Raw genomic sequence first — 26,433 nt, 5'->3', positions numbered from 1 at the left:
CGATGAGATTAGGATCGGGCTGTGAGAGAATGCCGAATTGAGTTGCAGTCGCTGCGAGCACGATCCCGCAAGATCCCCGCGTATTTGACGATGACTAGTGTTCCAACTGATGATTTCCGGCTACCTCTTGATGTCAAACCAAAGCATTACGATCTCACCATCAAGACAGATTTGAATAAGGATGTCTTCGAAGGCGTCGTGAAGGTCCAGTGAGTGCCACCAGCAGCTTGCAAGCCCATGGCGGGAAGCTGCCCTGGTCTGACGCTAAACTTCTAGCTTGGAAGTCAGAAACCAGACTTCTGCCATTGTCCTGAATGTGGCGGACCTGGAGATTTCTGATGTGGTATTGCATTCATATGCATTGAAGAGCGAACAGTCGGACACAGCAAGGTCGTTCGACGCGAGAAGTGAACGAGGTATCTTTTGTTTTCCTAACGTCCTGCCTGCCGCATCCGAGGCTACGCTTTCCATTAAATTTACTGGAAAGCTTGCTGGTTCCATGATGGGGTATTACAAGTCATCTTTCCAACATGATGGTTCAACCAAATCCTATGCCCTTACGCAGTTTGAGGTAGGTATTTTCAATGTTCCTATGGTTGGTTCTGATCCGACTGCGTTGTGGAGCCTACTGCTGCAAGGCGTGCGTTTCCTTGCTGGGACGAACCTCTTCTCAAGGCTACATTCGCAATTACCATGATCTCTCGTGCTGGTACTATCAATCTGAGCAACATGCCTGCGATCTCGGAAGAGATGTACACTGCAGGAGTGACAGACACCGAGGACAAGGCTCTTTCGGCGCTTCTCTCTAAGCTTAGTTTCCACAACGAGGATCAAGACAAAGGTGAGTGGAAGATCACGAGGTTCATGACAACCCCACCAGTAGGTTCAGTCCAGGCTGTGCAAATAAGGATTTTAGGCTTGACATGAACACACACGATAGATGTCGCCGTACATCGTTGCGTTCGCCAATGGAAAGTTTTCGTATCTTGAGGGTTCCTATAAGAGCCCCTTAAGTGGGTCTGTTCGTCCTCTCCGCGTCTACAGTGAGTTACACTGCGAAGAGGCAGTCGCATTATTTCTAAGCGTTGCAGGCACTCCGGACGTTATCAAGCAGACGCAATATGCCCTCGAGGTCAAGGCTAAAGTGATCCCGTACTATGAACGGATTTTCGACATCGAGTATCCTTTGCCCAAGTTGGATACGTTGGTCGTGAGCTTGTCACTTTCTAAAGTTTTACCCCGATTATGATGTTATAATGCGAAGGCACATGATTTTGACGCTGGTGCGATGGAAAATTGGGTATAGTGATGAATTGCCTGTGCGTGCAGCTTGTTGATGCCTGCTTCGTTGTCAGGGCCTTATCACTGGTCGCACGAGTGCTTTCTTGCTGGACCCAGACAGGGTGGACGTGGCTACGAAAAAGCGTGTCACAGTCTTCCAGTCACATGAGGTTGCTCATATGTGGTAGGTTTTTGTTCATGGTGCATGGTGCATCTACACGACCTCCTACCGTAGGTTTGGGAACATAACCACGATGGAGTGGTGGGACTACCTATATTTGAATGAAGGTGATTAATTTGTATTTTTACAGTGATTTGGAGCTTACTCTAGCGCAAAGGCTTTGCGACCTTGGTATGTGAAGCTTGTAACCAGTCTAACAGCGAGTTAAGATGTCGTTCGAGATGGGAGAAGTGATTATTGTTGGTACGTGTTTTTGCTTGTCCGACATAACTGTGAGCTTAGTTTCGTAGACAAGTGGGTTCCATCCCCCGATTTCCCATCAAGTAACGTTGATGTCATGCTCTGAAGGATATACCCCGAGTGGAAGGTTGATTCTGAGTTCATCTCCGAGAATCTGAACGAAGCCCTCGAGCTCGATGCTAAACTGTCTTCGCATCCCATCGAAGTTCACTGTCCCGATGCGAACCAGATCAACCAGGTTCAGTTCACTACCTTGGAAATAACACTCCTTAAGCTCACCCAGTCGATAGATTTTCGACTCTTTGTCATACGCGAAGGCTGCCTCTGGTGCGTTTATATCAGTGTTTAATTCGACTCCTGACGATGTTGGAAATAGTACTGCGAATGCTTTCCAACCACGTTGGGCAGGAGCGATTCCTAAAGGGGGTTTCAATCTACCTAAAGAAGCACTTGTATGCAAATACCGTTACCAAGGATCTTTGGGAGGGAATCAGTGAATCAACAGGTGGGTGAAATTTCGTTGATGCGCTGTCTTTAGGTCCACAAAGCTGGATTAGGTATCAACGTGTCCCAGTTGATGGACAATTGGATCACAAAGGTAACTTGGCATTATGAATTATCAGCAACAATCAAGGCTTTCTGAACTTATAGACTGGCTTCCCAATCTTGTCTGTCACGGAGACGAAGGATGGCATCCACGTTCGTCAAGATAGGTTCCTCGAGACCGGACCGGCAGAGGAGAAGGATAACCAAACCATTTGGTTCGTTGGTCTGGCCTTCGGCCTCCCTCTGGCTAACGGGTGACAGGTCGATCCCGCTGGCTCTGCTGTCGGTCGATGAAACAGGGAAAGCAAAAGGTTGACAACTTAGTTCTCGATACGCGCGAATCTTCGTTTAGCATTAACACGGAGGGACATTTCAAACTGAATGCAGGTACATTTGGTGTCTGTAAGTCTCGATCTCGTTTCAACGGATTTACCATCTGTTTAAAGCTTAAATAGATAGAGTGCATTATTTGGACGAACGGCTCTATAGAATAGCCCGTGAGGCAGCTGAGGGTGACAACGTATTTTCCCTTAATGATCGCATTGGGCTCGTGCACGACGCTATGGCACTTGCGAAATCTGGGTACGCAAGCGTCAGTAGTGCTTTAACCGTAGTTGAAATCTTTAAGGGAGAGAAAGAATGTAAGTTTCCTTCCATAAAACACCGAGACCTTGACCTTTTATTGACAGCAATTGTCTGTAACAGTCTTAGTCTGGGATTCTATCTCGATGAACCTGCACTTGTTGGTGTCTACGTGGTGGGAGCACGAAGACGTAACGCTTGGTTTAAACAAATTCAGACGTGTAACTCGTGGTTTACTTGGTTACATCTGCATACTCACTGTAAACAGGATCTCTTCGTGCCCCTCGTGAAACGACTCGGATACGAATATTCTTCGTCTGATTCAATTGATATCTCGCAGTTACGTACTCGAGCTATTGAGCAAGGCAGCTAATGCTGGTGATTCTGAGTGAGTCGGGTGCCTGTTTTTACGGGAAATTGTCTAACTAATGTTCCTCGAGTGTCATCGTGGAGCTCCAGCGACGTTTCAAGCGCTATATGGAGAGTAGGGACCGTGCGATGATACCTGCTGACTTGTTCAGGATTAGCATCATAACAGTGAGCAACTGACTCAGAAGCTTATTGCATTGTCATTCATTTTGAATAGGCTGTTAAAGAGGGCGGGCGAAAAGAATACGAGTTCGCCAAGGCACTGTACGAAAATCCAACTACACCCCCGTCAGAAAGTATTTCTGCCATGTGAGTCATGTCAGGTAAACTACATCCGTTTGGGTGCAGACTTCGCCTGTAGGTATGCCATGTGCGCCAGCCAAGACGCGTCATGCGTCAAAGATACCTTCCCATACATCTTGAATGGAGTGAGAAAGCAAGATGTTATTTACTTCCTTTTGGGCCTGCAGAGGAATCATCAGACAAGGCGCAGTTCAGCCAGCTTCGTCATGAATAACTTCTCTGAGGTGAGTCGCGTTGCTAGGGCGCGACTGTCTATACTGATGTTCTCATAGCTCGAAAAGCGGTTTGAAGGCAATTTCTCGTTCAAGGATGTGATTTCGGTAGGTGGCATAAGACTGAACGGGGTAACAAAGCTTCATGCACTGCAGGACACATTTTGCAATCTGAACACGCAGGCGGATTATAAGAGGCTTGAAGAGTTCTTCCAGGCATGGCATCTTTTCGTGTTCTAACTCAGTCGATCTGCGATTCATGAACCATCCGACGATAGGACAAGGACACTTCACGGTACCATTATGCGCTTTCAGCAAACAATGGACACTCTTCGGGCGTCGATTGCATGGATCAATGTAGGTCATTTCGAGTGACGGATGATATAGGCTAACGGGTCGGTCTCCAGCGTTCCACCACGGATATTGTAGGTTGGCTGGCGAAGCGGGGGGTATGAGTTGATGACATAATGGAATGGTGTAACATGCTCTGTATGGTAAATGACTGTTAGCGGTAGCGTCGTGGCCAGAAAGACGATAACCAAGGAATACTCGGATGGCTCTTGCCTGATCCTGTTTTTCTTTTCCTGGAGCCGAAGTTAGTGTGCAAGACAGGAGAAATTGGTGGGGAGGATGCCAGCGTTCGACCCTGTGCGCGATGCTGTTTTGAATTCACCCGTCACTCAGTCACTTGCTCTGCCATATAATACCCATATCCAAGACACTGACCTCGACAGACAAGAAAGGCATTCCACTGACATTCCTTCCCCGTCCTCGTCGCGCCCGTCGTCGCGTGCAACCGGCAGCCCCTCTCTCACGCGACGGGCCACCGATCTCGCTGTTCTACTCAATTTCGACACCCAGGCACCTCGCACGCCGAGCTCGGCAAAACCATCCAGTTTGTCCCATCTATTACTCTTCGATGACGATTCGAGCACCACGGTTTCAGTCGACGTCGACTATGGAAGTCGATACGCTAAGCGGTGTGCAGTCGTTGCGCCGCCGGGGCACTAACCTTCCGACTCTCGATATTCCTCGTGAAGATGTGGATAACCAGGTGCAGCCTTCTCCACGCCAGCTCTCTACCGCTTCATCTCGGTCTTTTCCCGCCCAGCAGGCCGACACAGCCTCTCATGCCACCTCAGCCTCCTCCGCCTCGCGTATGTTTCCTTCTTCACCTCTTGCACGTTCCCCAGTCTTGTCTTCCTCTCGACCATCGACATCCTCCTCCAACCCTTCTCCAGTTATTTTCAAGCGTCAGGTGTAGTCAAAATCCGCTTCCCCTGTCATGTCGCAGCCACCCCGACCCGTCGCTTCTTCTGTCCCTTACAACCCTCGCAACCGTAGAACGCCTGCGGGGTCCGTACTTGTGCCCATGACACCTCAAGAGATCGAGATGTATAAGCACTACCGTGGCATTGGCACTCAGAGCCTCCTTGCAAAGCGTAAACGAAGTCGTAGCACATCTCCAGATGATCCCCTCTGTTCGTGCCGCCAAGCGCCACGCTGGAGACGTCGGAAGGGTAGTTCGAACACTGTAAGTCTGCATCCTATACATCAGTCTACACATATTACTCGGTCCATGGCACTAGTTTTCCGTTACTCATGCTTAAAACAATGTGCAGACAACTTGCGTCCGGAAGTTGGTGTCAAGCAGCGCCTGAGATCGCCGATCATCGGGCTGAAGAATTTCAATAACTGGGTAAAGTCTGTGCTCATTACCCGTTTCGCTCACCCGGTCCTCGCTACTTCTACCACTAAATCCATTGACGGGCCGAGTGGAGGGCGTGGCAAAGTACTTGACATGGGATGTGGAAAAGGAGGTGATCTCGTCAAGTGGGAGAAAGCCCGTATCCGGGAATTGATTGGTGTGGGCACGTATCATTATATTGTTAACATCCTATTGTGTTGCTTATTGACCATGGCAGACATCGCCGATGTTTCTATTGAGCAGGCTCGTGACCGCTGGAAAGGCATGCGTCCTCCTCGTTTTACAGCATCCTTTGCTGCGCTGGACTGCTATACGGAATCGCTCTCTAAAGCATTTCCGCCAGAGAAACTTGCTCAACCCTTTGACGTCGTGTCTATGCAGTTTTGTATGCACTACGCATTTGAAACTGCCGAAAAGGCACGGTGTATGCTGCAGAATATTAGTCAATGGCTACGAAAAGGGGGGGTTTTTCTTGGCACAATTCCCAACGCCGACTACCTCTTGTACGCGCATGTTGTAATCTTCGTTTTCAAAGTGTCTGACAAGAGTCAACTGTAGAGAACGCCTAGATAGCCTCCCATCCTCAGCAACGGACCTATCGTTCGGTAACTCAGTATATAAAATTCGATTTGAGGACCGACGGTCGAGACGGTTGTTCGGTCATCGGTATTATTTCTGGCTTCAAGACGCGGTGGATGACGTGCCAGAGTACATTGTATGCTGGGATAAATTCGTCGAGTATGTTGCTCTCAATTTATTCATTATTGTGTGCGCATGGCAGTTTCATGGACCGTTTTTGATTTACTGTTGCATTGTAATCTAATCGTCCTCGCCAAGAGACGTTTGTACCCAAAGCAAAAGGTGTTCCTACGGCTTACATGAAATCTGCCAATGCTCTTTGTTTCCATCGTAACCCAATATTCTGGAACACTACTGACCCCGCTTTGCAGACTCGCTGCCGAATATGCCTTGTACCCGATCTACAAGGAGGAGTTCCACCAGATCTTCGCTGAGCACCGAGATGAAGAGGAGTTCAAATCGCTAATGTTGCGTATGAAGGTTGTTGATGCCAATGGTGAGAGCGCGATGGATGAAGAGCAATGGGAAGCTGCCAGTCAGTCTCTTCAACTTGATTTCTGTGTCGTCCATGCTGATTTCGTGTTACCCGCAGATATTTATATTGGGTTTGCATTTGAAAAGGGAATGATCGGCCGGCGTTCGTTCGGTTCGTGCTACCTTATGTAATCCGGTATGCTAGTTCTTATTGGCCGCACTGTATTTTCTCGGAATCGAAGTTTCATCACATCCTGCAATATATAAGCATCCTTAACAGTATGGCCGTAGCTACAACAAGTAACAGTGAAGGGTAAATGGCCTGGAATTCCGCAGCTCTGGGAAAAAAAATGTAGGTAATAGCAGTATAGCTTGGTACTGAACAGAAAGAAGCAGAAGGAAAGCATATGTTGTGAATGGCGTAGCCCACATAGGTTATTCTTACTCCTGACCAAAGCCAACGGTTTCCCTAGGCAAAGTCCATGGATTTCAATATTTCAACCAACGCTCAAATCAAAGAGAACTTACTCTACGGCCAGTGTCAGCTTCTGCTCTAAGCTTGCGTAATCTTTGTATGGTGGTAAGTCAATGCGATTGAAGCAAGTGTGACTCTTCGGCAATTGCGACGGATCGCCCGACTTTTCGATCGTGAAACGTCTCGGCCCGTCAGAGCCCTGCAGGTCCTTGAAGCCATTGACAGGGATGCGGGAAGGTGCCAGTTGCGAACTGTAATAAACGGGACTTCCTTTCTGGTGGCCAGCTACGAACGCATTTCCAGAACCATTGAATGACGTCGTCGTTCGTCTCATAGCCGCGGTAGTCTGTATGCTTGAACCAGTCGTCCCTAATACGCAAATTCATGGAATCAAATCAATAAAACGAATATCCAAAACTTACACGTCGATCTCGGACATTCCGCCGATGAGCAGCTCAAGTTCCCGCTCGTCAAAGACCGTGATCAAATCTTGTGGAATCAACTCGCTGAATCCCGACATGAACGCCTCAAACTGATCCTTGACACGTTTTGAGATGCGATATTCGACGATATGGTCGACGTATTCTTTCTTGTTTTCCTCTGTGACGTTGACGTCAACACCTCCTGGCTTCAACTCGATCGTATGGAGTTCCCCAAAACGTTCTTCCGTTGTAGTAAACGTTTCGTCAATTACATCCGTAATATCATTCTCACTGGACGAAACTGAGGACACGGATAAGAAGAGAAGAATGTGGAAACGTACAGCATCCAAGTGAGACCGCGGTGGAGTTCCGCGTCGACGGACTCCAAGTCTGACAGAGTTACCTTCTTCTTCAGGATCATTTTGTAGAAACTGACAATGAAGTACGCGTCAACGAAGCGACGGTGGAAAATCGCGAGACCGAGACAACGCCCGATGAACTTGAAGTAATTCAAGTGTTCAGGATTGACGCCAGATGCGGGGTTGATCTGCAAGGTGTAATTGTCGTGCGCCGAGTATTCAAATAAGCAATAGAAGGGGTTAAACATTTCATGCGAGAGGAGGAAAAAGAATTCTCTAGGAGGAGGTTAACGTGGGATGAGAACGTGATGCCCGCAATATACCTGGAGAGGCCACCATAATCAAGACCATCCTCGCCATCAAACTTGATCATCAGTCGTTTCTTTAGGTCATTAGGCGTTTGCCTCATGATCTCGGCATAGCTGTCTTCGAAGATATGATTACGTCGAACTTTAACTTGACAATTGCCAGGTTGGGCCCGCATAGCAGGCTGACTTCGGAAGTAAATGAGCTTCCTGCGGAAGTCCCGCTTGTACTGGGGAACATTTGCATCCAAAGAAGAAGGGAGGCGAGGGTCATCCCATGTCGTTGTCTTCGTGTTGTGGTCCACAAAGTAAACGCGCGCGGTAGAAGTAAGACGCATCTCCCATCCGGAGGGCAATGGTCCGAGCTGAGACATAGGCTGAGACTGTAACGAAGTACCTTGACCATTGGGGCCCATGACACGAACAACAGTATGCCGGCGAGGATCCACCCAGGTTGTCGTGCGAGTATTGTGGTCGACATAATATGGTCGGCCCTCCGGGGTGTACCTCTCCTCCCACCCGGGCGGAAGACTGCCAGAACCGGTCGTTGTAATATTATTGCCTGCAGCAATAGCGGTAGTTGCTGCGTTGGGTGATGCAGCGGTCGACGGTGTTCGGTGAGTGGTGGCTTGTGCATTACCAACGTCCACCATGTCATCGGCCAGGAGACGACGGGAGTGCTGGTCCCTAGCAGCATTAGTCTCGTTGTCGTGGACGACATGGTTAACACTCTGGTTGGAAGAAGGTCTGTTCCAAGTCGTCGTTCGGGTATTGTGGTCAACATAATATGTGCGCCCAAGGGGGTCGAGACGGCGTTCCCAGCCGGGCGGAAGCGGCCCATACTGATCAACAGTCGGATTGAAGTTCCCTTGCCGAGCGGTATTCACTGATCCGAGTGAAATCCCTGATGCTGACTGGCTAGTGGGTGATATTGTATGTCCACCGCTCGAACTGACGGGACGACCAGAAGGCGGCTGTAGGGGTGGCTGGTCTGCATCGGTACCAGTATGAGACGGTGGAGAGATTTGAGGTGTAGGGCATCCCCATTACAGCGGGGGTGCTCGGTGAGTCCGTGGTGGAGGCGTGAGCGCTAGGCGTGCGAGAAAGCGGATTGCCAGAAGAGCCCACACCATTTGGGGAAAGAGAAACGCTCGACTCGTTCAGGCCCATGTTGCTGAGGGTAGTAGCAACACCGTGCACTTGCGAGGGTCCAGGGTTTGAGATAGGCTGAGAAACATTGGTTGACAAGTATATGATGAGCTTGCCATGAACCACGAGATTATCGTTAGACTTTTTGAGATCGAGTGTCAACATCTCTGGATGCGGGCAAGTCGACGACCATTCAAACGTATTTTTGTGCGATCAGGCAAAACGCTTACCATGACCACCGAGGTCCAAATCTAGGACATCACTGACCCGCACGTTGACTACGCCAAGGAAACCCTGGTCGCGTCTCTTGAATTTGCGCTGATCAAATATCTGCACGGCAACAACAGAAGACTCCTTGACGGTGCTATTGAGTTGGGATTTGAGATAACGATGGCATCAAGTAAAGATTCATAGCTCACATGTCGAAACTCTCATTCCAGTAAGGATTAAGAGGTTTTCTTGATAACGCTCGTCGTATGTGTTTGCTCCGCGTCGACTGTAATCACTGCGAAGGGATCTGGAAGGCGGAAGACATCTCGCTTAGACAGCCCGTCGGCAGCGACGACTGAGTTGAAATAAGCATTCAGAAACCGTATGTTAACGCAGACTCGACGGGAAGCCAGGCTCACCGGTTATCCTGATTTTCTTCCTGCTGTGATGGGTATGACTAGGATGTCATGTGAAAGGAGAATGGTGCTCACAGAGGATGGGCAGGAGTAGACATCGGACCAAGCGATGCGTCAAATAGACCCAATAAGAAGTGTGATCCCTGGCTCTTTCTTGTATCACTGAGCAGTCTTGGACGATTCCAGAGGGTGTTTTGGCGCCGTACAGCACGATGACGAGCAAGACCAAACCCAGCTTGGCCGACGGCCGTTTTCAGACGCCGATTGCAGTGCTACCCTGCCGGCACACTTCGGCATCGTCCACCTCTGCACATCGACCGCAGCCTCAGCGGTGTGGGACGATCTTATTAGCTGACTGCGCGTTCTGAGCAGATAGATTGTTCAAAGGGTTAATCGTTGTAATGTATCACTGTGAACCCAGTTACTCTGATGCGGCATGTGTGTCAAGTGTCTAGTCTCCAGAGCACGGACACAATTATCACTGTAAATTGCTCCGTTTGTCTTGATCGTCCATTGAACAGTATCGCGTGCTCGTATTGAGCGGTCCGCCCGACAAAGGACACTGTATTAGGTTACTTTAGGCGTTGAGTGGCAGACCTCCAAGCCCGAGTGGGAACTTCGACCGACGACGTCACCATTCCCTGAACCAGTGCATATCCGTCGCCAGTATACGTTTCAACGTTCACACCAGAGAAAGATGTCGTCGGTGGAGTCGCCTTTACATATAGTAGGTCATCCATGGGTTCGGTGTCGTCCTTTCTGAGTGACGATTTGACCCCTTGCATAGGCACACCACCATGCAGCGAGCGCGGAAGACTACCGCAACGAGGGACTACTAGTCAAAGCGGCAGAAGAGCACTTCAGTGCCGCAAAAGCATTCATGGAGTGCGAAGAGAAATCAAATGACAGCAACGTATGATGCAGCCGTCACATATTCCGCTCGATACACCTAGTGACCGGAGTGTCTCTAGACGAAGCGAACGCTCTACTTGCTCTACAGCGAGCATGTAAAAGCAGGTAAAGAACTTGAACGAAGAATAACCAAGTTACGGGATGAGGGGAAAGATCCTACCCTACCCCAGAAAATGTTACCGCGAAATGTCCCAGCGTATTCAGGTCATGCAGTCGGCGGTCCCAGCACTATACTCCGTCCGTCGTATGTTCATCAGAATCCCAACAGCGGTTCTAGTGCTTCCGTGCGACTCACGGACTCGCACAACAACGTCGACGAGTCCTTCATGGTTCTTGGCCAGAGGGTGAGTCCACAGATATGCCATGATCGTTTCACTGTGTGATTATACGACGCTTAGTCGGACCCCGGGGATGCATTCAACAATTTCTGGAATATAATGGAAGGCATGCTAGACAACCTGTCTCAGCCCGTGGCATTTGCGACAGCTCCGCTTGCCACGGAGGTGGGCATGCCGAGCAAGCAGGGTTCTCGACGAGACTATGGTTCGAGCAGCGATACTGATCGCGAAGAACCCTTTGTAACCAAATTTTCTCGAAGGCTGGGACTCGCTTCCGCTTCCAAGTCAAGTGAGCTTTACCAACTATTTCTGTCTGTCTCGTTGAATATCTTTTAAAAGAAGACATACTAATTGAGGAAACGGAGGAAGAAGTCATAGTCGACGAAGGTTTGCCGCGATTCTGTCGGTTACAGTTCTAAACTTACAAGACAAGGTAACGACTTATCGGAGTCATTCTATCTGGTTCCCCCAGAACCGGAACAGTCATTCCCAGCGCTTAAGAAAGAGAATGCCGCTCTCAAACGCGAAGTAGACGAGATGCAAAAACGTTTAGCAGCAGCCGAGCGAATGCTGCAAATGCGCAAGGAACAAGATCAGCAATTGCGCGACAGCATAGTACTTGCTCGGCAACAGGTACGATCATTGGGTGAATCCCAAACATACTCAACATTCCCTTCTCAGGCCCAACGTGCGATGGGAGCGTCCTTAGTGCTCCAGCGAACTGGCGGCCAATCGTCACCCGTGGATTTCTCTGCACTGAATATCAATCTACCACCAGTTCCGGCACCTGTGACGGCACTCAACGCAGGAAGGGATCGAGAAGCTCAGCACGTGCGTAGGATCAGGGAATTAGAGGAAGAACTTAGAAATCTGCGCGTGGACAATGACAAACAAGTGCGTTACCACTGCGACAGCTACGTCCACCTGATACTCAGATTTCTCCATAGAAGATAATGATTGCACGTTTCCGAGAACGATGGGAGAAATTAAAAGAGTCTGCGAAGCGAAAAAAAGATGCCAAAATTGCCGAGGGTGCCAGAACAGGCATCAGCGAACGTATTGAAGAGGAGCCTGAGGCTGAACGCGAGTTGGACGACGGAGACAGGCGTCATTGAATTTTATACCCGTATTATATTTATCCCGTGTGGTTTAGCCGACAGGCGAATTGTCTTGCGATTTGGAGTCTCTATCGCTGGCCAAGAGCCTACTGCACTCTGGGAGGCACGATTGGGGGAAAGCAGACTGCTCAAGACGGCATAGGAAAAGTGTCGAAAACATGGGAATGAAGGGAAGGAATACAATATTAGGCTGTCGTTGGTGCGAATAGAGCGAAATCGAGTATGTGAAAAGACGACACCAATGCTTGGAAGTCAGACTTTATGGCATCCCGGTCCACCAACCCTGTGGATTCGGTCGGGATGCTGGCCGAGACCACGACATCTGCTGTCGCCTTGGACGTGGCAATGCGGAACAATGCGATCAGGATGTCCACTTCATTTGCTTGCGGTTGGTTGAACTTCCGCGCTTTCTGACGACCGTACAGGAACATGGGAGATGGCGTGAGATCGTCAGAAGTTACCGCCTTCTTTGGCTCCAATCGCAATGCGTGTATCTCTGTTATTTCTTTATCGATAGCCCCATTTTCTTCTGCCAGTACATCGAAGTGGTATCTTCGCCCGGTATGGTGTCAGGGGTAGGACTGTGAGGCTGACTTACAAACATTACCTCGCTGCCTCTGCATCATCTCCCGGTGGAACCCTTTGCAACACCTCTATCGAAAGAAACGCATCTGATTCGGGGTACAGGAAGGCTTCCTGTGAATCTGGAACTTGTCGGATGTCTCTATCGATCGTTATCGCTGAGTTCAGTGTTAGATCGGAACACGTACGAGACATCCAAAACTGCGCTTGGGAGGATAGCCGCTACTGCGCCTCCGAAGAGCTCTCTGGGTGTTCCTTCTGGGCGATCACGAATTAGAGAGCGGGTTTTCAGAGATCAAGAACGATTCACTGACTTTCGAACATGTGACTACAAGATATCGTCGTTGCTGAACAGATGGTTATGTAGTTGTATCGCCGATAGGGGAACGAAATGACAAAACGACAAAACTATGTGAGTAGAAAGGTCACGTTACCTGGTCCAAAGACGTTGAACGCCTTGCGATACCGAGGATCGCAGCCGCAGTCATGCGATAGCAAGGAAAACAGATCCGAAATATGCATATATCAAAGATCACAGGACAGAAATGCAGTGTGGCAAGGACGAGGCGTGTTCGGAACTTCGCATCATACACCTGCGCTTCTAACAATAAGCTGAAGAGTGGTGGTACGAAGCGCAGCCGCGGACGAAACTGTGTTCTGCTCGGAAAGTTTAAAAATGGATGAGAACGCGCCATACAAATGGAGACGGAAGCTAATAATAATATGCTACTGAGTGATTCTCAAAAATGAACGGATGCATGTTAGATGAGCTTCCTGGGATGGGAAAATGGTGTAGTACAGGCAACACGACCCGGGAGTGCCAGGGTTCCGTCATACTCATAGTCGGTCATATACCTACGTCAGGTTCGGTCATTTTGCAAACACCTTGTGATATCCGCGGAAGTCGGCCTTGAGTCACAAGAACGAGTTCAGGAGGGTGGGATGCGGAGCAAGTCTCGCTCTAGACTCCCGCGACCATGACAGAACCGATAGATGGGTTCTTGGTTATCTTCAACTGTGCCTAGAAGTTCAAATCCGGGATTTCGATACGTACCATAATCAACGATTGTGACCAGCCTTGGAATGATGCTGATAGGCAGGTATGCGGAAACATGAAATTGTACATGGGCGTCATACCGGGTCAGCACGTGGGAACTTAGCCACGGTCGTGGATATACTCGAAAAGATCCCGTTGCCGAGGACTTTTTCAATTTATGCAGTAAGGTATGTGGAATTGTTCTATAAGAGTTATCATACGATGCGGCTCACCTTGGTTTGAAGTGGCTTAAAACATTTGCCTGATTAATAATCTGTACCCGACTATGGCTGCAGTGGTGCCGTGCTTGTTAGAACTTGCTACGTGCAAGATGGAAATTGGGTAGTCTGCTGTGGCTGGCTGATCGTTTGCGCGAGATCATTGCCGAGTCTTGCTTGAGATGATCGGAGAATGTCAAACGAGATTCAGACACCCCCATTGTCTGACACGTGTAACTTTGCTGATGGCCACTCACTGGCGGGGAACTGACCACCACTTGTGTCTGACTCAGACATCGCCCTCAGAGCTAGGGGTTCTCACAGAGTTGCGACTTTCGGAATGCAGGTTCTCTTGCACCCCCCCCATGCGTTCTCCAGTGGTAATATTTTTGGCATATTCGTGAGTTCTTTATTTGAACAGAAGCTTACAGTTGAACAAGTCCCCGACATGTTGTGCATTCCACCCAGCGCTGTGTCACCCGAGAATCTGGGGTCGCGCTTTGATGTTCGAAAACGGAGCACGGTTCACGTGTAGTTCTCCTGGGTTTTCCATGAGACGCTTTCGATATGGTAAACCGAGGTTTCTCCTACACTGGCTGCGTCCGTGCCGCTTTCCTTCTCCGTGAACATCCACCATTTGCTGTGAAACAAACATTACCCTACATGGGATGTGGATATTCGATCCGACAAGGTATGGCTAATAAAAGGCTTGACATACTGTCCGTGGCTTTACTCCCCCAGCCTGGTCTTGTTCGGTTACCGGCATCCCTCAACTACCAGTAACGAGCATGTCCTGCGCACCCTATGGCGATGCTGAAAAGGGGACGCTAGAGATCACTTCTCCCCAGGTCACTGTTGGCCACGACTTGACAAATGAAAAGAAGTCCATCGAAATTGACGTCTTTCCTGTCCGGTCTCTCAAGAGGGATGCTCCAGTGCTGGCTTCAAAGCCTCCCGCTTGTCTGCCAAAACCTGAGAAGATCAAAGCTTCCAACTACATTCTCTTCATTATCTGGTATAACGCACACCGGTCAGTACGAGCGATTCAAGGCTTCTTTCCACTATTCTGAGCATCCGTAGGCGGTTTTTCACTGTCGTGTTTACCCTCAATTTCGTTGGACTTGGTTTTGCCATAGCTGATCTCTGGCCCTATGCGAAGAAGTATCCTGGTGCACTGGTCCTTGGTAACCTGAACTTCGCTGTGCTTATGCGCAACGAAGTGTTCGGTCGCATCTTGTATCTATTTGTCAATACGTGCTTTGCCAAGGTTAGTCCGCCTATTTGGACGGGCCTTAGTACGCAGGAAATGACGCAGGCACTATGAGTAGTGGACACCTCTTTGGTTTCGCCTGGGATGCACGTCAGCTCTGCAGGTGTGCTACAACTGTCATCGGACATTTGTCACGACACTCACAGGTTTCATACCAGCATCTGGGAGGGATTCATAGTTCATGCGCCGTCTCAGGCATAGCGTGGTTTATTCTCATGCTTGTCGACCAATACAACGCAAGGCATCTATACGATAGCTCTGTCCTCGTAGTTGGTATCATTACAGTCATCTTGTTATTTATCACGCTGCTTGCAGGATTGCCATGGGTTCGTAACACTCACCACAAGTGAGTACCTATTGTTTCCTTCAGACTTTTGTTGCTTACTTGTAAATTCTCTCGCTGCAGTGTTTTTGAACGCAGCCATCGGTTTTTTGGATGGTCCGCTCTGATCTCAACTTGGGTCCACACGCTTGTGTCCAATTTACACGATGTCACCGACGGAAGGTGGGGTCATACTGTTATCTATGTCATCCGTCAACAAACCTTCTGGTATAATATGAGTATGACTGTCTTGTGAGTATAATCCCTCTGTTTCTGCCGGCGTGTCCAAAAAATAATCTTTCTCAGAATTTTCTTACCTTGGTTTTGCACAAGGAAGGTACGAGTAGATGTCGAACTAGTAAGCGTTCTCTGGATTAAAGTCACTCCAGAAAGTGAATCAAACTTTGTCAGCCCTCCCCAAAGGTAGCTGTGCTTCGTTTTGAACGTGGGATGCAACAGGGTCTTCTCGCCCGTATTAGTCGCACTGCTATCATGGAGTACCATGCCTTTGGCATCGTCTCGTGTGTATTATTTCATACTGCCGACTTGGTTGCCTCTGATTTTTTTCAGTGAAGGAAAACACGCAAAATATCACTACTTGATATGCGGCGTCCAAGGTTGTCTAGTTTCCCCCACGGATTATCTATGTGGTCCTCAAACATTTTTGTAGGTGACTTTACTAAAGGCCTGGTCAACAATCCTCCGAGAATGACCTGGACCCGCGAACTCAAGGTAAATCTACCCCGTACGTAGTCTTGCATTAGTTCACCACCACATGTGATGCAGTTCGCCGGAGTCTCCAATACCTCGACAATATACAAGCGTGGCATCCGTATTTGCACGGGAACTGGTCTGGGTGCTGCCCTGTCCACTTGCATCCAGTCGCCTAACTGGTGAAAACTCAATTCATTTGTAGATCTGACGTGGCACTGATTAACGTTTATCTTCTTTGCAGGTACCTCATTTGGATTGGTATGCCAGCTTTACCTGTTGTTTGCCTCGCGTTGATACCGGAACTCCTGTCCATCAGGGTCGGATCAAGAGAAGACCTTCGGGCCAACTATTAGTGGTCTCATTCACCGGCACATAGGTCCGGAACGTCTTCTCCTGTGGGACAGCAAGGAGCGGGGTGGGCGTCCAGATACGATGAAGATCTTGAGGGAAGCATATTATTATTGGCAGGCTGAAGGTACACCCATGACTTACTGGCGATTATCGAGAGATATGCTGAGGTTAACCCAAGTGGTCTTCATTACCTCTAATTACATTGGAAATGCAGAAATCCAGCAAGGGTGCAAGTCCCTTGGCATTCCAGCCTTTGGCACACTCTGGGACTTCGTAAGCCACACCGTTTACTCCTCCCCTAACCTACAATCCTGGCTTACATGCTTATTCTCAGTGACCACGTAGTATGTTGATGCCTTCTGCTTCCGAAGGAGCACAGGCTTTGCCACGCAACATCCATTCACATATACAAGCACTCGTGGAATTTACAAGTCTTCGCATGGATCTATGTATTTTCGGCTTTATCCGAAGTACAGATGCTTGTGTGGCTTCCCAAGGGAGAGGTTTTTTCTTCGCAACCTGTCCGTGTGGTGGTCGGCTTGGTATGTAGGAATTCAATTGGATATGCTTCACTTCTACCAGTCAGATTTAAAGAGGGAGGGTGTGAATCGGTCCCTTTTTTTCACGGGATAGAAGTAATGAATCATAGCATTTACCATATTGAGGCCCTTATCCTCGAGACAGGCGAAGGTGGTGAATACAACTACAAAACTGATGTGCTAAACGATGGGAGTGAGATAGAATCCAGAAGTGCTACGGGACTAAGTTGCAGTGATGTGTTCTCAAGTACTGCCTTTTAGAAGACAGGCGCACGGAGTGAACTGAGTCAAAAGAAATGGTATTCCAACACCTCACCAGGCCTGCCCATCCAGCTCCATCTCCGGTTAGGGTTTATTGGTGTGTTCGGCTCCAAACGGATGCCACGACGAGCTAGCTCGATCAAGACGCGAGCAATGTTGCGTGTATCCTGTAGAACCGTGAGTATCGCAGACTTTAATGCCATAAACCAGTGCGCTGACATCCATTCCACAATGCTGCCTGCCTTGGAACTGGCCTAAACCCAGCACTCTCAGTTGCTGAGGTATGTTCAATGAACGAAAGTGATGAGCGGCTGCCAACTAAAAAAGGGTCACGATGACAGTTGTGGATTGCATAGGTGGTAAGTTATTCCAACATACCCTCGTCCGGGCCTGCAGACCATCAAATGGATCATGTGTTGCTACCCACACTGACACCAATCTACGGACATCAAGAACATCGCCTTTAAGCCATATCGGCATGGGGATCTGGTAAGGCGCAGAGCATGCGTTAAGTCGTTAGATCCCGGGCCGTTCCACGTTGGAAACTGACTTTCGATATGAAACATTGTTTTACTACAAAGTCCCTTATGTCGAAAGGACCATCGCTACACCAACAAATTCTCTGTAAAGTTCTCCCATTCTTGGGATCAACTAGCCCATGTTGGGCGAGAAATTTGGTGAACATCTTGAGAACCTTGGGAAAGGTGGGTGCAAAGTTGACCTGCGCCTGCGAGACAATTAGTCGGTATCATGATGTTCCCGAAACGAAGGAGCGGGACAAACTTGGGTTATACCCGTCAACTCGGTACAGAATTCGGAGAGTTGTGGTCTCCAAGTGGGTTTGACAAAGCTGCGAAACTCATCCACGATCTCCAATTGGCTGGCCATGCCTTTGGACGATTTATCTTTCCAGCGCAAAAGGCACACAGGCCATTCCTAAAAAGAAATATCGTACGATCAGAAGCATAAACAAGGAATACTGGTAAGCCAGACGGACGATGATTTCATTCGGCCAATCAAAGCCTGCGCCTTGTAGACAGGTCGCCTCGACGTCGAGGACAAGAAAAGCATCGTAAGGCTGCTTCACGCGAGCAGCCTCTATTTGGGCAGTCCAGAAGGACAACTCCCTTGAGACTTTATGAGGGACCGCAGTAGGAAGCTGTGGTCGATCGGAAGTGGGCTGAATCTGTGGCTGGTAATACCGTGACACGGTGGGCATTTCGGCTTCTGGGGAAGGGGATTGGGGGTGGGTCTTCTGTGCTTGAAAAGACTGAGACGGCTTTAAAGAATTTGGCTTGGGGACTTCAGCAGGAACTTTCTGTGCGCAACTCCAGCGCCAGATGAGGGCTACTAGCGAGGAATACAGCGGATACAGCAAAGAGGGGGCTCCAGGGCAGAAAAAGCGAGAAAGGGGGAAGAGGATCGGACATGAGGGGTGTCCCGAATGGCATGCAGTTGGCTTGCGGTGCCGGTCAACGCGTGTCCAGCTCATGTGTGCTCTTTGTTTTTCTTTTTCTTCTGGGCCTGCCTCGTTGATAGAAGACCACAACCCATCGGCAGATGCCGAGTCCACACAGCAAATAAGTCGTCAAGCGTCTTAGCCTCTCATACTGTGGATAACACGCTCGGTAAACAAAGAGGAGCAGGGGAAAGATATATTGATCTGAATGGCATACATAAAGACTATTCTTACACCACACCGAACGCCTCAAACTGATCCTTGACACACTTTGAGATGTGATATTCGGCGATATGGTCGACATATTCTTTCTGGTTTTCCTCTGTGACGTTGATTTCAGCACCCACTGGCTTCAGCTTGGCAGTAACGAGTTGCCCTAAACGTTCCTCCATCCCAGATTGACCTCCTTCCAGGGAATTCTTTTTCCTCCTTTCTAGTAAAATGTTCGACCCATTGCTTTTGAATGCTTAGCGCGTGACAACTATATTCGGCAGATTAACCCCGCATCTGGGGTAAATTCTGAACGCTTGGATCACTTCAAGTTCATCGGGCGTTGCCTCAGTCTCTCAATTTTCTATTGTCGCCCCGTTGATGTCTACTTCATTAGTGGCGCTCAAGGTGGCGCTGGAAGCGCTCTGGAAGTGCTCTGTCTGTGTTCTGGCACTGGCTCTGGAAACATGTTCTGGCCACTACATTTTCAACTCCAACAAGCCAAATGGTGTGGCATCCCTGTTGGACTCAAAATAAATTACAGTAGTTTTAGCAGTATATCAAATAATTAAATAGCTAAGTCTTGAAGAACAATGCCCTGCAAATTTCTCCACAAAAATCTCCTCAGACAACTTGATGAAGCTAGCTTGCAGGTAGCAACAGCCAGGCTGGAAAATGTGCATCGTGAAATTGATAGTAGCAATAATAGCAATTCAACTGCAACATATGGGGATTCTGATTCATCTCAGAGTGTCCTCTTCATTACTCCACCATCTCCAATCTTGATGGATTCCAACTCCAGTGTTTCTGATGATACAGACTTGATGGCTGAGAGGGATAGGTGGTGTGGACAGCTCCTGAATGTGATTGAGGCTCTGAAGGATGAAGTAGAGCATGCATGGGTTCTTGAAAAACCTGCTGTACCATTGATGCAGTCATTGCAGCTTGGCCTGCTCAACCATTTTGCCAACCATTGCCCTCATCTGTTCCTTAGATGCCTTCATGTATGGCCAGAAGTTTTTGATCGCATCCTTGATCAAATAAGTAACCACCCAATATTTCATAGTAGCTCTGAAAATTGTCAGTTGCTGGTTGCCATTCAACTCGCAACTTTCCTTTTCCATGTGGGGCATTATGGGAATGTGGCATCACCAGAGGATGTGGCCCAGTGGGCTGGGGTTAGTGTGGGATTGGTGATCAATTTCACCAATTGGGTCATGGTCACAATACTGGATGAGTGTGATACATTTGTCAATATTCCCCCTCATGACTCAGAGGATATGGAAAGAGTGTGTACCTTCACTGAATTGTGGACATGTCTGGCATGGAGAAATGGAGTCTTCACTGCAGATGGCTCATTGATTCTGCTCTTTGAAGAGCTCCAAATATTCGGGGAGAGCTTCTATGACAGAAAATCAAGGTATTCACTCAATTGTCAGGTGTGTATTCCAATGCATGCAAAATGGAATACTCACTGCTCATAGCTTGTTATCATGCCACACAACCTTCTTGTGGTTGACTATGGGCTTGGTCACCCTGGAAGCATCCATGATGCATGGGTGTTTCAAGGTACTTGCATTGCATCATGACCAGGAGACCTTATCCCTGAAGATCACTGGACCTGGGCAGATAGCACATATCCCATGGAGGAATGGTGCACTGTTCCTTTTAAAAAACCCAAGGGTGGGTGGCTATCTTGCAATCAGAATTTATATAACAAATATCTTTCTAAGGTGATACTTACCTCATACTGGTATGCATGCTAATTGTGTTGAAAGGTCCATGTCTGCATTGAGCATGCATTTGCTGCCTTGAAGGGTCAATTTCAGAGTCTCTGCAAGCTGCACTTGAAAATCTGGAATGAGAGGGATGTTAAGGTCACAGTTTACTGGGTAATGTGTTGCATCATCTTGCATAACATGGTGATCTGTTTTGAGGAGGAGATGGTTGGCATCATTGAGCCCTTGAGTCGGTGGGCAATGGAGGAGGGGTTGGGCCAACAGGATGGTGACATGGTCATGGTAGGAGAGGCTGTGGGAACACCAGGTTTTTGGAGGATGACAAACTGCAGGATTGTCAAGTCTATAGAGAGGAATATACTCAGACTTCAAGTTGGTTGAAGCTAAACAATTAACTACCTATAGAGAGGAATATACTGTAGGTAGGTAAGTAAGTGTTCCAATATAATGAATGGAAGGAGTCCCACCTCAGACTTCAAGTTGGTTGAAGCTGAGATGCAGTAAGGAAAAAAATAAACTGCTAAGTGTCCGCTTTTGGATTATGTAATGCTGTGCTTGGTGAACCACAACTAAGGTAAAAGTGATAAACTCCAACACACCCCTTCAATGAGTATAGTCAAGAAGGAATTAAAAGAAAATAATACCCATAGCTTCAGAGAAGCAAACATGCTTCTCCCTAGACACACCCTTAGTCAGCACATTGGCCACCTGGTCATTGGTAGACACATGGTTGTTGACTACTTCTCCAGAATCCACCTTCTCTTGTATGAAGTGGTGACAGATCACAATATGTTTCATGCAGTCATGGAACATTGCATTTCGAGCCAGTGAGATAGCAGATTGATTGTTGATGAGGAGGGGAGTGGGTTTATGTGATGACACAGTCTCAAGTTTGAGGACTAGGGTATGAATCTGGATAGCTTCCTTTGTGGCAGCACATGTAGCCATGTACTCAGCTTCTGTACTCGAGAGAGCAACAGATGATTGCTTTTTCAATGACCAGCTAACAGCTCCACCAGAAAGGATGAAAGTATACCCAGTAACAGAGTGGTGGTCATTGATATCCACTGCCCAATCTGCATCTACATACCCGATTGTGCATGCATTTGAGTCTTGCTTATAGGTAAGATGGACATTGGGGGTGCGTTGCAGATAGCAAAAAATGTGCTTTAGTGCAGTAGAGTGTTCATGCCCAGGGCATGCAGCATGATGGTGTAGGAAAAGTCCAAGTAGCTGTATAATATGAGCTAGATGGTGTTATGCTTTTGCCAGGAGTCTTTCCTTTTCCGGCTCCTCATGGTCACATGCGTCACGTGCCTCGTCGCGTTGCTGATAGTAGTAGTCGTTCTAGGCGTACAGATGTTGCAGGGACGACTCGGATCACCCGTTGTCCAGATATTTCCAATACCTGTCGAGACTCATCACTTGTGATCCGTGACGTTCACCGCTCTCCTGATGGCTAGGATGTCTCGTTCATGCTCCGGTGACTGTTTCTGACTCGTCTATATTGCTTATATGTTGTACTATAGATCTGGTGTCTGGCTCTTTGCTGCACATTGATTGCGCAGCCGGTATAGCCTTCGTTTCCTTACCTACCCCCATCTCTGACACTGGATGACTCTTATTTATTTCAAAGATTAGTTCGTTGATTACTGCGGATACGCGTCGTGACGCGTCTGTCGTGACTGGTACAGTACTCGTACTTAGGGGTATATAAACCCACATACTTTACCATGTATCCTCAGTTTTTCAATAGCTTGCAACTGAGCTAATTACTTTGCTTTAATCCTCGTCTTCTCTCTGCGCGAACAACCTTAGGGACTTGCCAGCAGACAAGACCTCTGTCGGATCATCGCAATAACTCAGCCATAGGGGTTACGACAAGTTCGGCCCGTAGACTCCCACCTCGCGCGCTTCGTGCCTATTCCATTTGAAGAAGTCACCGCGCTCGGGCATAACAAAATCGAAAAACTCCATGCAGCTTTCGGGACTCGTCAACCTCTTCGCGAAAAAGTCTACTCATCCCTGGTTACTGAACTTCAACAAACCAATTCATTCTCAAACAAAGGCTCGTCGGTCTCCCTACACGTAAAGACTAACTCGCCTCTTGTCCCGCTTCTCAATCGATCAACAAAGTCGAGAGCAAAATTGAGAAGCACTCCTCTACTCTAAATCAAATCCACTGCTCTACAGGCAGCCACTAGGCTTTAATAGATCGCCTCCCTAGAGCTCGCGCTTGTGGTTCCCTACATGTAAAATCACTCGCGCACCCCTTCTTATAACACCTCTACGCTGACAGGTTTCTTTCGAGAAATAAATCCTCCCTCAGCCTTCGTTGTCACTATCCGTCAAAGTGTCAAACCCAACAAAGTCGAGACCACCAGTTCCTCCATGTAATACCCCGTTAGGACTCGGTAGGAACCCGCCTTTACCGCCGATACCAGGAAGACTTGGGTCGTCAGCCACAGCAAGTAATCCTAGGTTATCTTATCTATCCCGTTTTAGGGAATCGGAAGTCGCGCTTAGTTCAGAAGAAGAAGACGATCAGAAGTCTGAGACTTCTTTCGGATCAGTCCTCAAAGAAGAACAAGAAGCACGCAAATCACCCGTTATGTCCATGACAATCGGTCACGGAGAATCAGCCCCTGAGATGCCACCGAAGGTATACTCCAAAGCGGAGCTGAAGGAAAGGTTGGAAAGACAGATGCACTCTTTGGCAGAGGACTGGCGCAAGATTGCTGGTCAAGGTCAGTCGAGTGATCCCTTCCCAACAGGAACGCCTATGGACTCGGCTCTACGAGCTTGGTACGCCTGAAATTTCGGAAAGGTAATTCCCCCAGAGGGCCCCATTGGTGGGTCCAGTAAGGGTAAGGCCTTGGCCGAAGACGGGGACAACTCGTATGATGTCCACCCACCCAATGGAGGTCGGGAATTTAATGTCGGGCGTCCCGGAGAATATGACGGAAGCCACAATGGGCTTCAGACTTGGCTCACCCAAGTGGAAGGTTACCTCAACCTTAACAAGCACGTGTACAACACGGAATCGCTAAAGATCTCTTTTGCCCTTACGTATATGACCAAGGGAGCTGCCGTGTCGTTCGCCGAAAATTACCAGAACGAGAACAAGCTTTTGGACAGTACCATCTGGTACTCCGACACCTTCCAGAGGTTCACAGACCGACTCAAAGCTACGTTCGAATCTGGAGATCAAACAGCTCTCGCAATCCTGCGGTTATCTGACATCTCCCAGGGAAAGAGAGAACTAGAAGCGTATATCGCCGAATTTACGGGGTTGGTTAACAAGGCCCAACTCAAAGAAGAATCACGTGAAGCAGGAATCTTCTTCGGAAAAGGATTGAATAAGGAGTATCGCGATTGGGTGCTCAACTCAGGACGCGCCCCGACCACCGTAGTAGAGTGGATCCAGTGTGCCGGAGAAGCTCGAACCGCAATCGCTACCAAACATATCCTCGAAGGAAAGGAATTGCGGCATGAATGAAAGTTCATTCATTTCCGTGGTAATTCCTGAGATCCCGATGCGATGGACGTTGACAAAAGAAGGCGAAATGTACGCCGATCAAACGATAACGTAACCTGCTTCGAACGTGGAGCAAAGGGTCACTACAAATGTGACTGTAAATCCCAGAAGCCTGCGCATCCTCCTGGCATTCGAGTTGTCCTCTCCGCTAATGGAGAAAGAGCTGCTTACGTAGGAGATCGTCTGGCAACAGACGAGGAAATGAAGGCGCATGGTGTAAATTTTTAAATGGGACCATGGCAACTCCTCACATAGGTCCCGTTTCAATGCTATCCGCTGTTTGTACTACTACCATAGATGACGAATCGAGAATGCGAGTTGGTTCACCTTTGGGAAGAGTATGGTTACCGGATTACAACACAGGAGTAATGGTCTGCATCGACTCGGGTGCAGAGGTTTCGCTCATCTCGGAGCGAATCGTTCAGAAGTTAAAGATACCGACATACCGCGTCAAGCAACGATTCAAGACAACTTCATTTACAGGAAAGGATGTCGAGTGGATAACCCGCAAGGTTACGCTACGAATCATCATCAAGAATCACGTCATACGGATCAAGTTATACGTCGGTCCATTGGTAGGAAAGGAGCATATCCTCCTAGGAATGCCTTTCCTTCAATTCTACAAGCCAAGAATGGACTGGGAGAATAACAAGATCTCCTGCTGGGATGATGGGTTCGTACCGACTCGAGAAACTGACGTCTACATTTACAATCAGGTCCCATATTACGAAGGTTATGCAGTAAAATTCAACAAGGACGGTTCCATAAAGGAACCCGAGGTAAGGGATATCAATAAAACTACCTTATCGACAGAACTCGAGGCTGCCTTATCCTCGACTAAGGAGGAAGTGTTACTTCTGAAGGCATACGAAGAATTTGCCAAGGTCTTCTCCGAAGAGGACATCCCGTTACCGGAACACCGGCCTGGTTTGGATCATGAGATTCGTCTCCGTGATGACTTCAAGCCTAAGAAGGCAGCGGTGTACCCGATGGCCCCAGACGAGCTCAAGGTCCTGGATGAATTCTTGGAAGAAAATTTGAAGTGTAAGAAAATTCAACCTTCCACTTCGCCTCAAGCAGCGCCTGTGTTCTTTGTGGCCAAGAAGGATGGAAAGAAAAGGTTAATTCAAGATTACCGATACCTTAACTCTTTTACCATTCAGGACGCGCACCTGTTGCCAAACGCGCAAGCCCTGTTCGATGAGCTGGTCGAATCAAAATACTACGCCAAGTTTGACATTCGATGGGGGTTTACCAACCTCCGGGTAAAGGAAGGTGACAAATGGAAGGGTGCCTTTATCACTCCCAGAGGGCTTTTTGAGCCCACGGTAATGTTCTTTGGGCAGTGTAATTCACCCCCTTCATTCCAGCAATACATGGACAGGACTTTCGAAAGTCAATGAGGTAAACAAGTAGGTTACATGGATGATGTCGCAATCCATGGGAAAACAAGGGAAGAACTTCACACCCACGTGTGGGAGTTTTTGGAAATTTGCCGGAAAGAAGGACTTCGCCTCAAGATCAGCAAGTGTGTCTTTGAGGCCGAAGAAATCGAGTTCCTTGGGATGGTAATAGGAAAGGGTCGCATGAAGACTTCACCAACAAAGACCGATGTGATCAGTACCTGGGAGGCCCCTGACAATCTTACGGGTCTCCGCCGTTTCCTTGGATTTTGCAACTTCTACCGCAAGTTCATCCCCTCATTCTCAAGCGTCGCCCGCCCACTCCACGACCTCACAAAGAAGGGAACCTCCTATGTGTGGACCCCAGAGCGTGATGCCACTTTCGAGCGGTTGAAAACTTTGTTATGCTCAACTCCGGTCCTCACTATCCCCGACTTCTCGGAACCATTCGCCTTGTTCACCGATGCTTCTAAGCTCGGGACTGGTGCGGTACTCGCCCAGAAAGGAGCTGATGGCGAATGGCACCCCTGTTCATATCTCTCGCAATCCCTTGTAGGTGCCAAACAGCGCTACCAGGTCTATGATCTGGAAATGTTGGCGGTCATACGAGCA

The 26,433-nt window shown here is 48.4% G+C and overlaps 7 protein-coding genes across 7 annotated transcripts; 4 read left to right on the top strand and 3 right to left on the bottom strand.

Moving 5' to 3' along the window:
• F5J12DRAFT_804695 (uncharacterized protein) lies at positions 1-4,251 on the top strand. Its single transcript, XM_051744507.1, is given in 26 exon segments — positions 1-61; positions 72-209; positions 277-571; positions 625-879; positions 941-1,043; positions 1,092-1,210; positions 1,265-1,300; positions 1,356-1,465; positions 1,517-1,569; positions 1,620-1,653; positions 1,811-1,940; positions 1,993-2,029; positions 2,079-2,207; positions 2,260-2,300; positions 2,354-2,467; positions 2,548-2,650; positions 2,704-2,889; positions 2,954-3,051; positions 3,099-3,169; positions 3,271-3,367; positions 3,417-3,508; positions 3,561-3,726; positions 3,775-3,822; positions 3,871-3,930; positions 4,030-4,071; positions 4,122-4,251. The coding sequence occupies 25 exon segments, from the start codon at positions 91-93 to the stop codon at positions 4,167-4,169; spliced, it is 2,586 nt and encodes an 861-aa protein (XP_051603384.1). The 5' UTR covers positions 1-61; positions 72-90; the 3' UTR covers positions 4,170-4,251.
• A 611-nt stretch (positions 4,252-4,862) lies between these two features.
• Positions 4,863-6,876, top strand: F5J12DRAFT_374974 (guanine-N(7)-methyltransferase). Its single transcript, XM_051739098.1, has 6 exons — positions 4,863-5,585; positions 5,640-5,925; positions 5,981-6,160; positions 6,373-6,536; positions 6,594-6,647; positions 6,718-6,876. Exons 1-6 carry the CDS (start codon positions 5,000-5,002, stop codon positions 6,750-6,752), a joined length of 1,305 nt encoding a protein of 434 aa, XP_051603383.1. The 5' UTR covers positions 4,863-4,999; the 3' UTR covers positions 6,753-6,876.
• On the bottom strand, positions 6,595-9,909 carry F5J12DRAFT_959304 (uncharacterized protein; the record flags this gene model as incomplete). Its single annotated transcript, XM_051749913.1, has 11 exons — positions 6,595-6,944; positions 7,004-7,158; positions 7,244-7,319; positions 7,373-7,663; positions 7,714-8,007; positions 8,055-8,987; positions 9,040-9,352; positions 9,416-9,539; positions 9,653-9,750; positions 9,815-9,837; positions 9,887-9,909. 11 exons carry the CDS (start codon positions 9,907-9,909, stop codon positions 6,917-6,919), a joined length of 2,358 nt encoding a protein of 785 aa, XP_051603382.1. The 3' UTR covers positions 6,595-6,916.
• Positions 9,910-10,508: 599 nt separating this feature from the next.
• F5J12DRAFT_959300 (uncharacterized protein) lies at positions 10,509-12,298 on the top strand (the record flags this gene model as incomplete). Its single annotated transcript, XM_051749912.1, has 8 exons — positions 10,509-10,538; positions 10,599-10,724; positions 10,783-11,067; positions 11,122-11,350; positions 11,401-11,448; positions 11,495-11,694; positions 11,743-11,955; positions 12,009-12,298. The coding sequence occupies 8 exons, from the start codon at positions 10,509-10,511 to the stop codon at positions 12,174-12,176; spliced, it is 1,299 nt and encodes a 432-aa protein (XP_051603381.1). The 3' UTR covers positions 12,177-12,298.
• F5J12DRAFT_374401 (Mog1p PsbP-like protein) lies at positions 12,190-13,296 on the bottom strand. Its single transcript, XM_051739096.1, has 4 exons — positions 13,076-13,296; positions 12,950-13,019; positions 12,787-12,903; positions 12,190-12,731 (listed from the first exon to the last, which is right to left on the bottom strand). Exons 1-4 carry the CDS (start codon positions 13,083-13,085, stop codon positions 12,365-12,367), a joined length of 564 nt encoding a protein of 187 aa, XP_051603380.1. The 5' UTR covers positions 13,086-13,296; the 3' UTR covers positions 12,190-12,364.
• Positions 13,297-14,543: 1,247 nt separating this feature from the next.
• On the top strand, positions 14,544-17,244 carry F5J12DRAFT_763045 (uncharacterized protein). Its single transcript, XM_051742150.1, has 15 exons — positions 14,544-14,706; positions 14,757-15,045; positions 15,096-15,282; positions 15,344-15,388; positions 15,444-15,631; positions 15,692-15,859; positions 15,914-15,965; positions 16,019-16,128; positions 16,178-16,224; positions 16,278-16,339; positions 16,394-16,500; positions 16,563-16,579; positions 16,638-16,796; positions 16,851-16,945; positions 17,007-17,244. The coding sequence occupies exons 1-15, from the start codon at positions 14,583-14,585 to the stop codon at positions 17,007-17,009; spliced, it is 1,653 nt and encodes a 550-aa protein (XP_051603379.1). The 5' UTR covers positions 14,544-14,582; the 3' UTR covers positions 17,010-17,244.
• Positions 17,245-17,297: 53 nt separating this feature from the next.
• On the bottom strand, positions 17,298-19,021 carry F5J12DRAFT_804635 (ribonuclease H-like domain-containing protein). The gene is made up of 6 exons (XM_051744506.1): positions 18,470-19,021; positions 18,256-18,408; positions 18,023-18,199; positions 17,851-17,958; positions 17,692-17,790; positions 17,298-17,639 (listed from the first exon to the last, which is right to left on the bottom strand). The coding sequence occupies exons 1-6, from the start codon at positions 18,962-18,964 to the stop codon at positions 17,499-17,501; spliced, it is 1,173 nt and encodes a 390-aa protein (XP_051603378.1). The 5' UTR covers positions 18,965-19,021; the 3' UTR covers positions 17,298-17,498.
• Positions 19,022-26,433: the final 7,412 nt, after the last annotated feature.

The sequence above is a fragment of the Pisolithus orientalis genome, assembly GCF_024613125.1.
Source record: "Pisolithus orientalis strain OTSU chromosome Unknown F5J12scaffold_4, whole genome shotgun sequence".
Taxonomy (NCBI): domain Eukaryota; kingdom Fungi; phylum Basidiomycota; class Agaricomycetes; order Boletales; family Pisolithaceae; genus Pisolithus; species Pisolithus orientalis.
The sequence above is the reverse complement of the archived record's forward strand: the minus strand, read 5'-3'. Positions and strand labels throughout refer to the sequence as shown.

Excerpts from the sequence above, each read along its gene's own strand:
- F5J12DRAFT_804695 (XM_051744507.1), top strand. The coding sequence starts at position 91 with ATGACTAGTGTTCCAACTGATGATTTCCGGCTACCTCTTGATGTCAAA. Across the intron at positions 1,570-1,619 it reads CTACCTATATTTGAATGAAG|GCTTTGCGACCTTGGTATGT; the intron begins GTGATTAATTTG and ends TCTAGCGCAAAG. Across the intron at positions 3,052-3,098 it reads GTTTAAACAAATTCAGACGT|GATCTCTTCGTGCCCCTCGT; the intron begins GTAACTCGTGGT and ends CACTGTAAACAG.
- F5J12DRAFT_374974 (XM_051739098.1), top strand. The coding sequence starts at position 5,000 with ATGTCGCAGCCACCCCGACCCGTCGCTTCTTCTGTCCCTTACAACCCT. Across the intron at positions 5,586-5,639 it reads CCGGGAATTGATTGGTGTGG|ACATCGCCGATGTTTCTATT; the intron begins GCACGTATCATT and ends TGACCATGGCAG. Across the intron at positions 6,161-6,372 it reads TGCTGGGATAAATTCGTCGA|ACTCGCTGCCGAATATGCCT; the intron begins GTATGTTGCTCT and ends CCCGCTTTGCAG.
- F5J12DRAFT_374401 (XM_051739096.1), bottom strand. Across the intron at positions 12,904-12,949 it reads AGCGCAGTTTTGGATGTCTC|AGACATCCGACAAGTTCCAG; the intron begins GTACGTGTTCCG and ends AACGATCGATAG. Across the intron at positions 12,732-12,786 it reads GATGATGCAGAGGCAGCGAG|ATACCACTTCGATGTACTGG; the intron begins GTAATGTTTGTA and ends TACCGGGCGAAG.
- F5J12DRAFT_763045 (XM_051742150.1), top strand. The coding sequence starts at position 14,583 with ATGGTAAACCGAGGTTTCTCCTACACTGGCTGCGTCCGTGCCGCTTTC. Across the intron at positions 16,225-16,277 it reads CTTGATATGCGGCGTCCAAG|GTGACTTTACTAAAGGCCTG; the intron begins GTTGTCTAGTTT and ends ACATTTTTGTAG. Across the intron at positions 16,797-16,850 it reads TTATTATTGGCAGGCTGAAG|TGGTCTTCATTACCTCTAAT; the intron begins GTACACCCATGA and ends GGTTAACCCAAG.
- F5J12DRAFT_804635 (XM_051744506.1), bottom strand. The coding sequence starts at position 18,964 with ATGAGCTGGACACGCGTTGACCGGCACCGCAAGCCAACTGCATGCCAT. Across the intron at positions 18,200-18,255 it reads AGTTGACGGGTATAACCCAA|GCGCAGGTCAACTTTGCACC; the intron begins GTTTGTCCCGCT and ends ATTGTCTCGCAG. Across the intron at positions 17,791-17,850 it reads GTCTGCAGGCCCGGACGAGG|TTGGCAGCCGCTCATCACTT; the intron begins GTATGTTGGAAT and ends ACCCTTTTTTAG.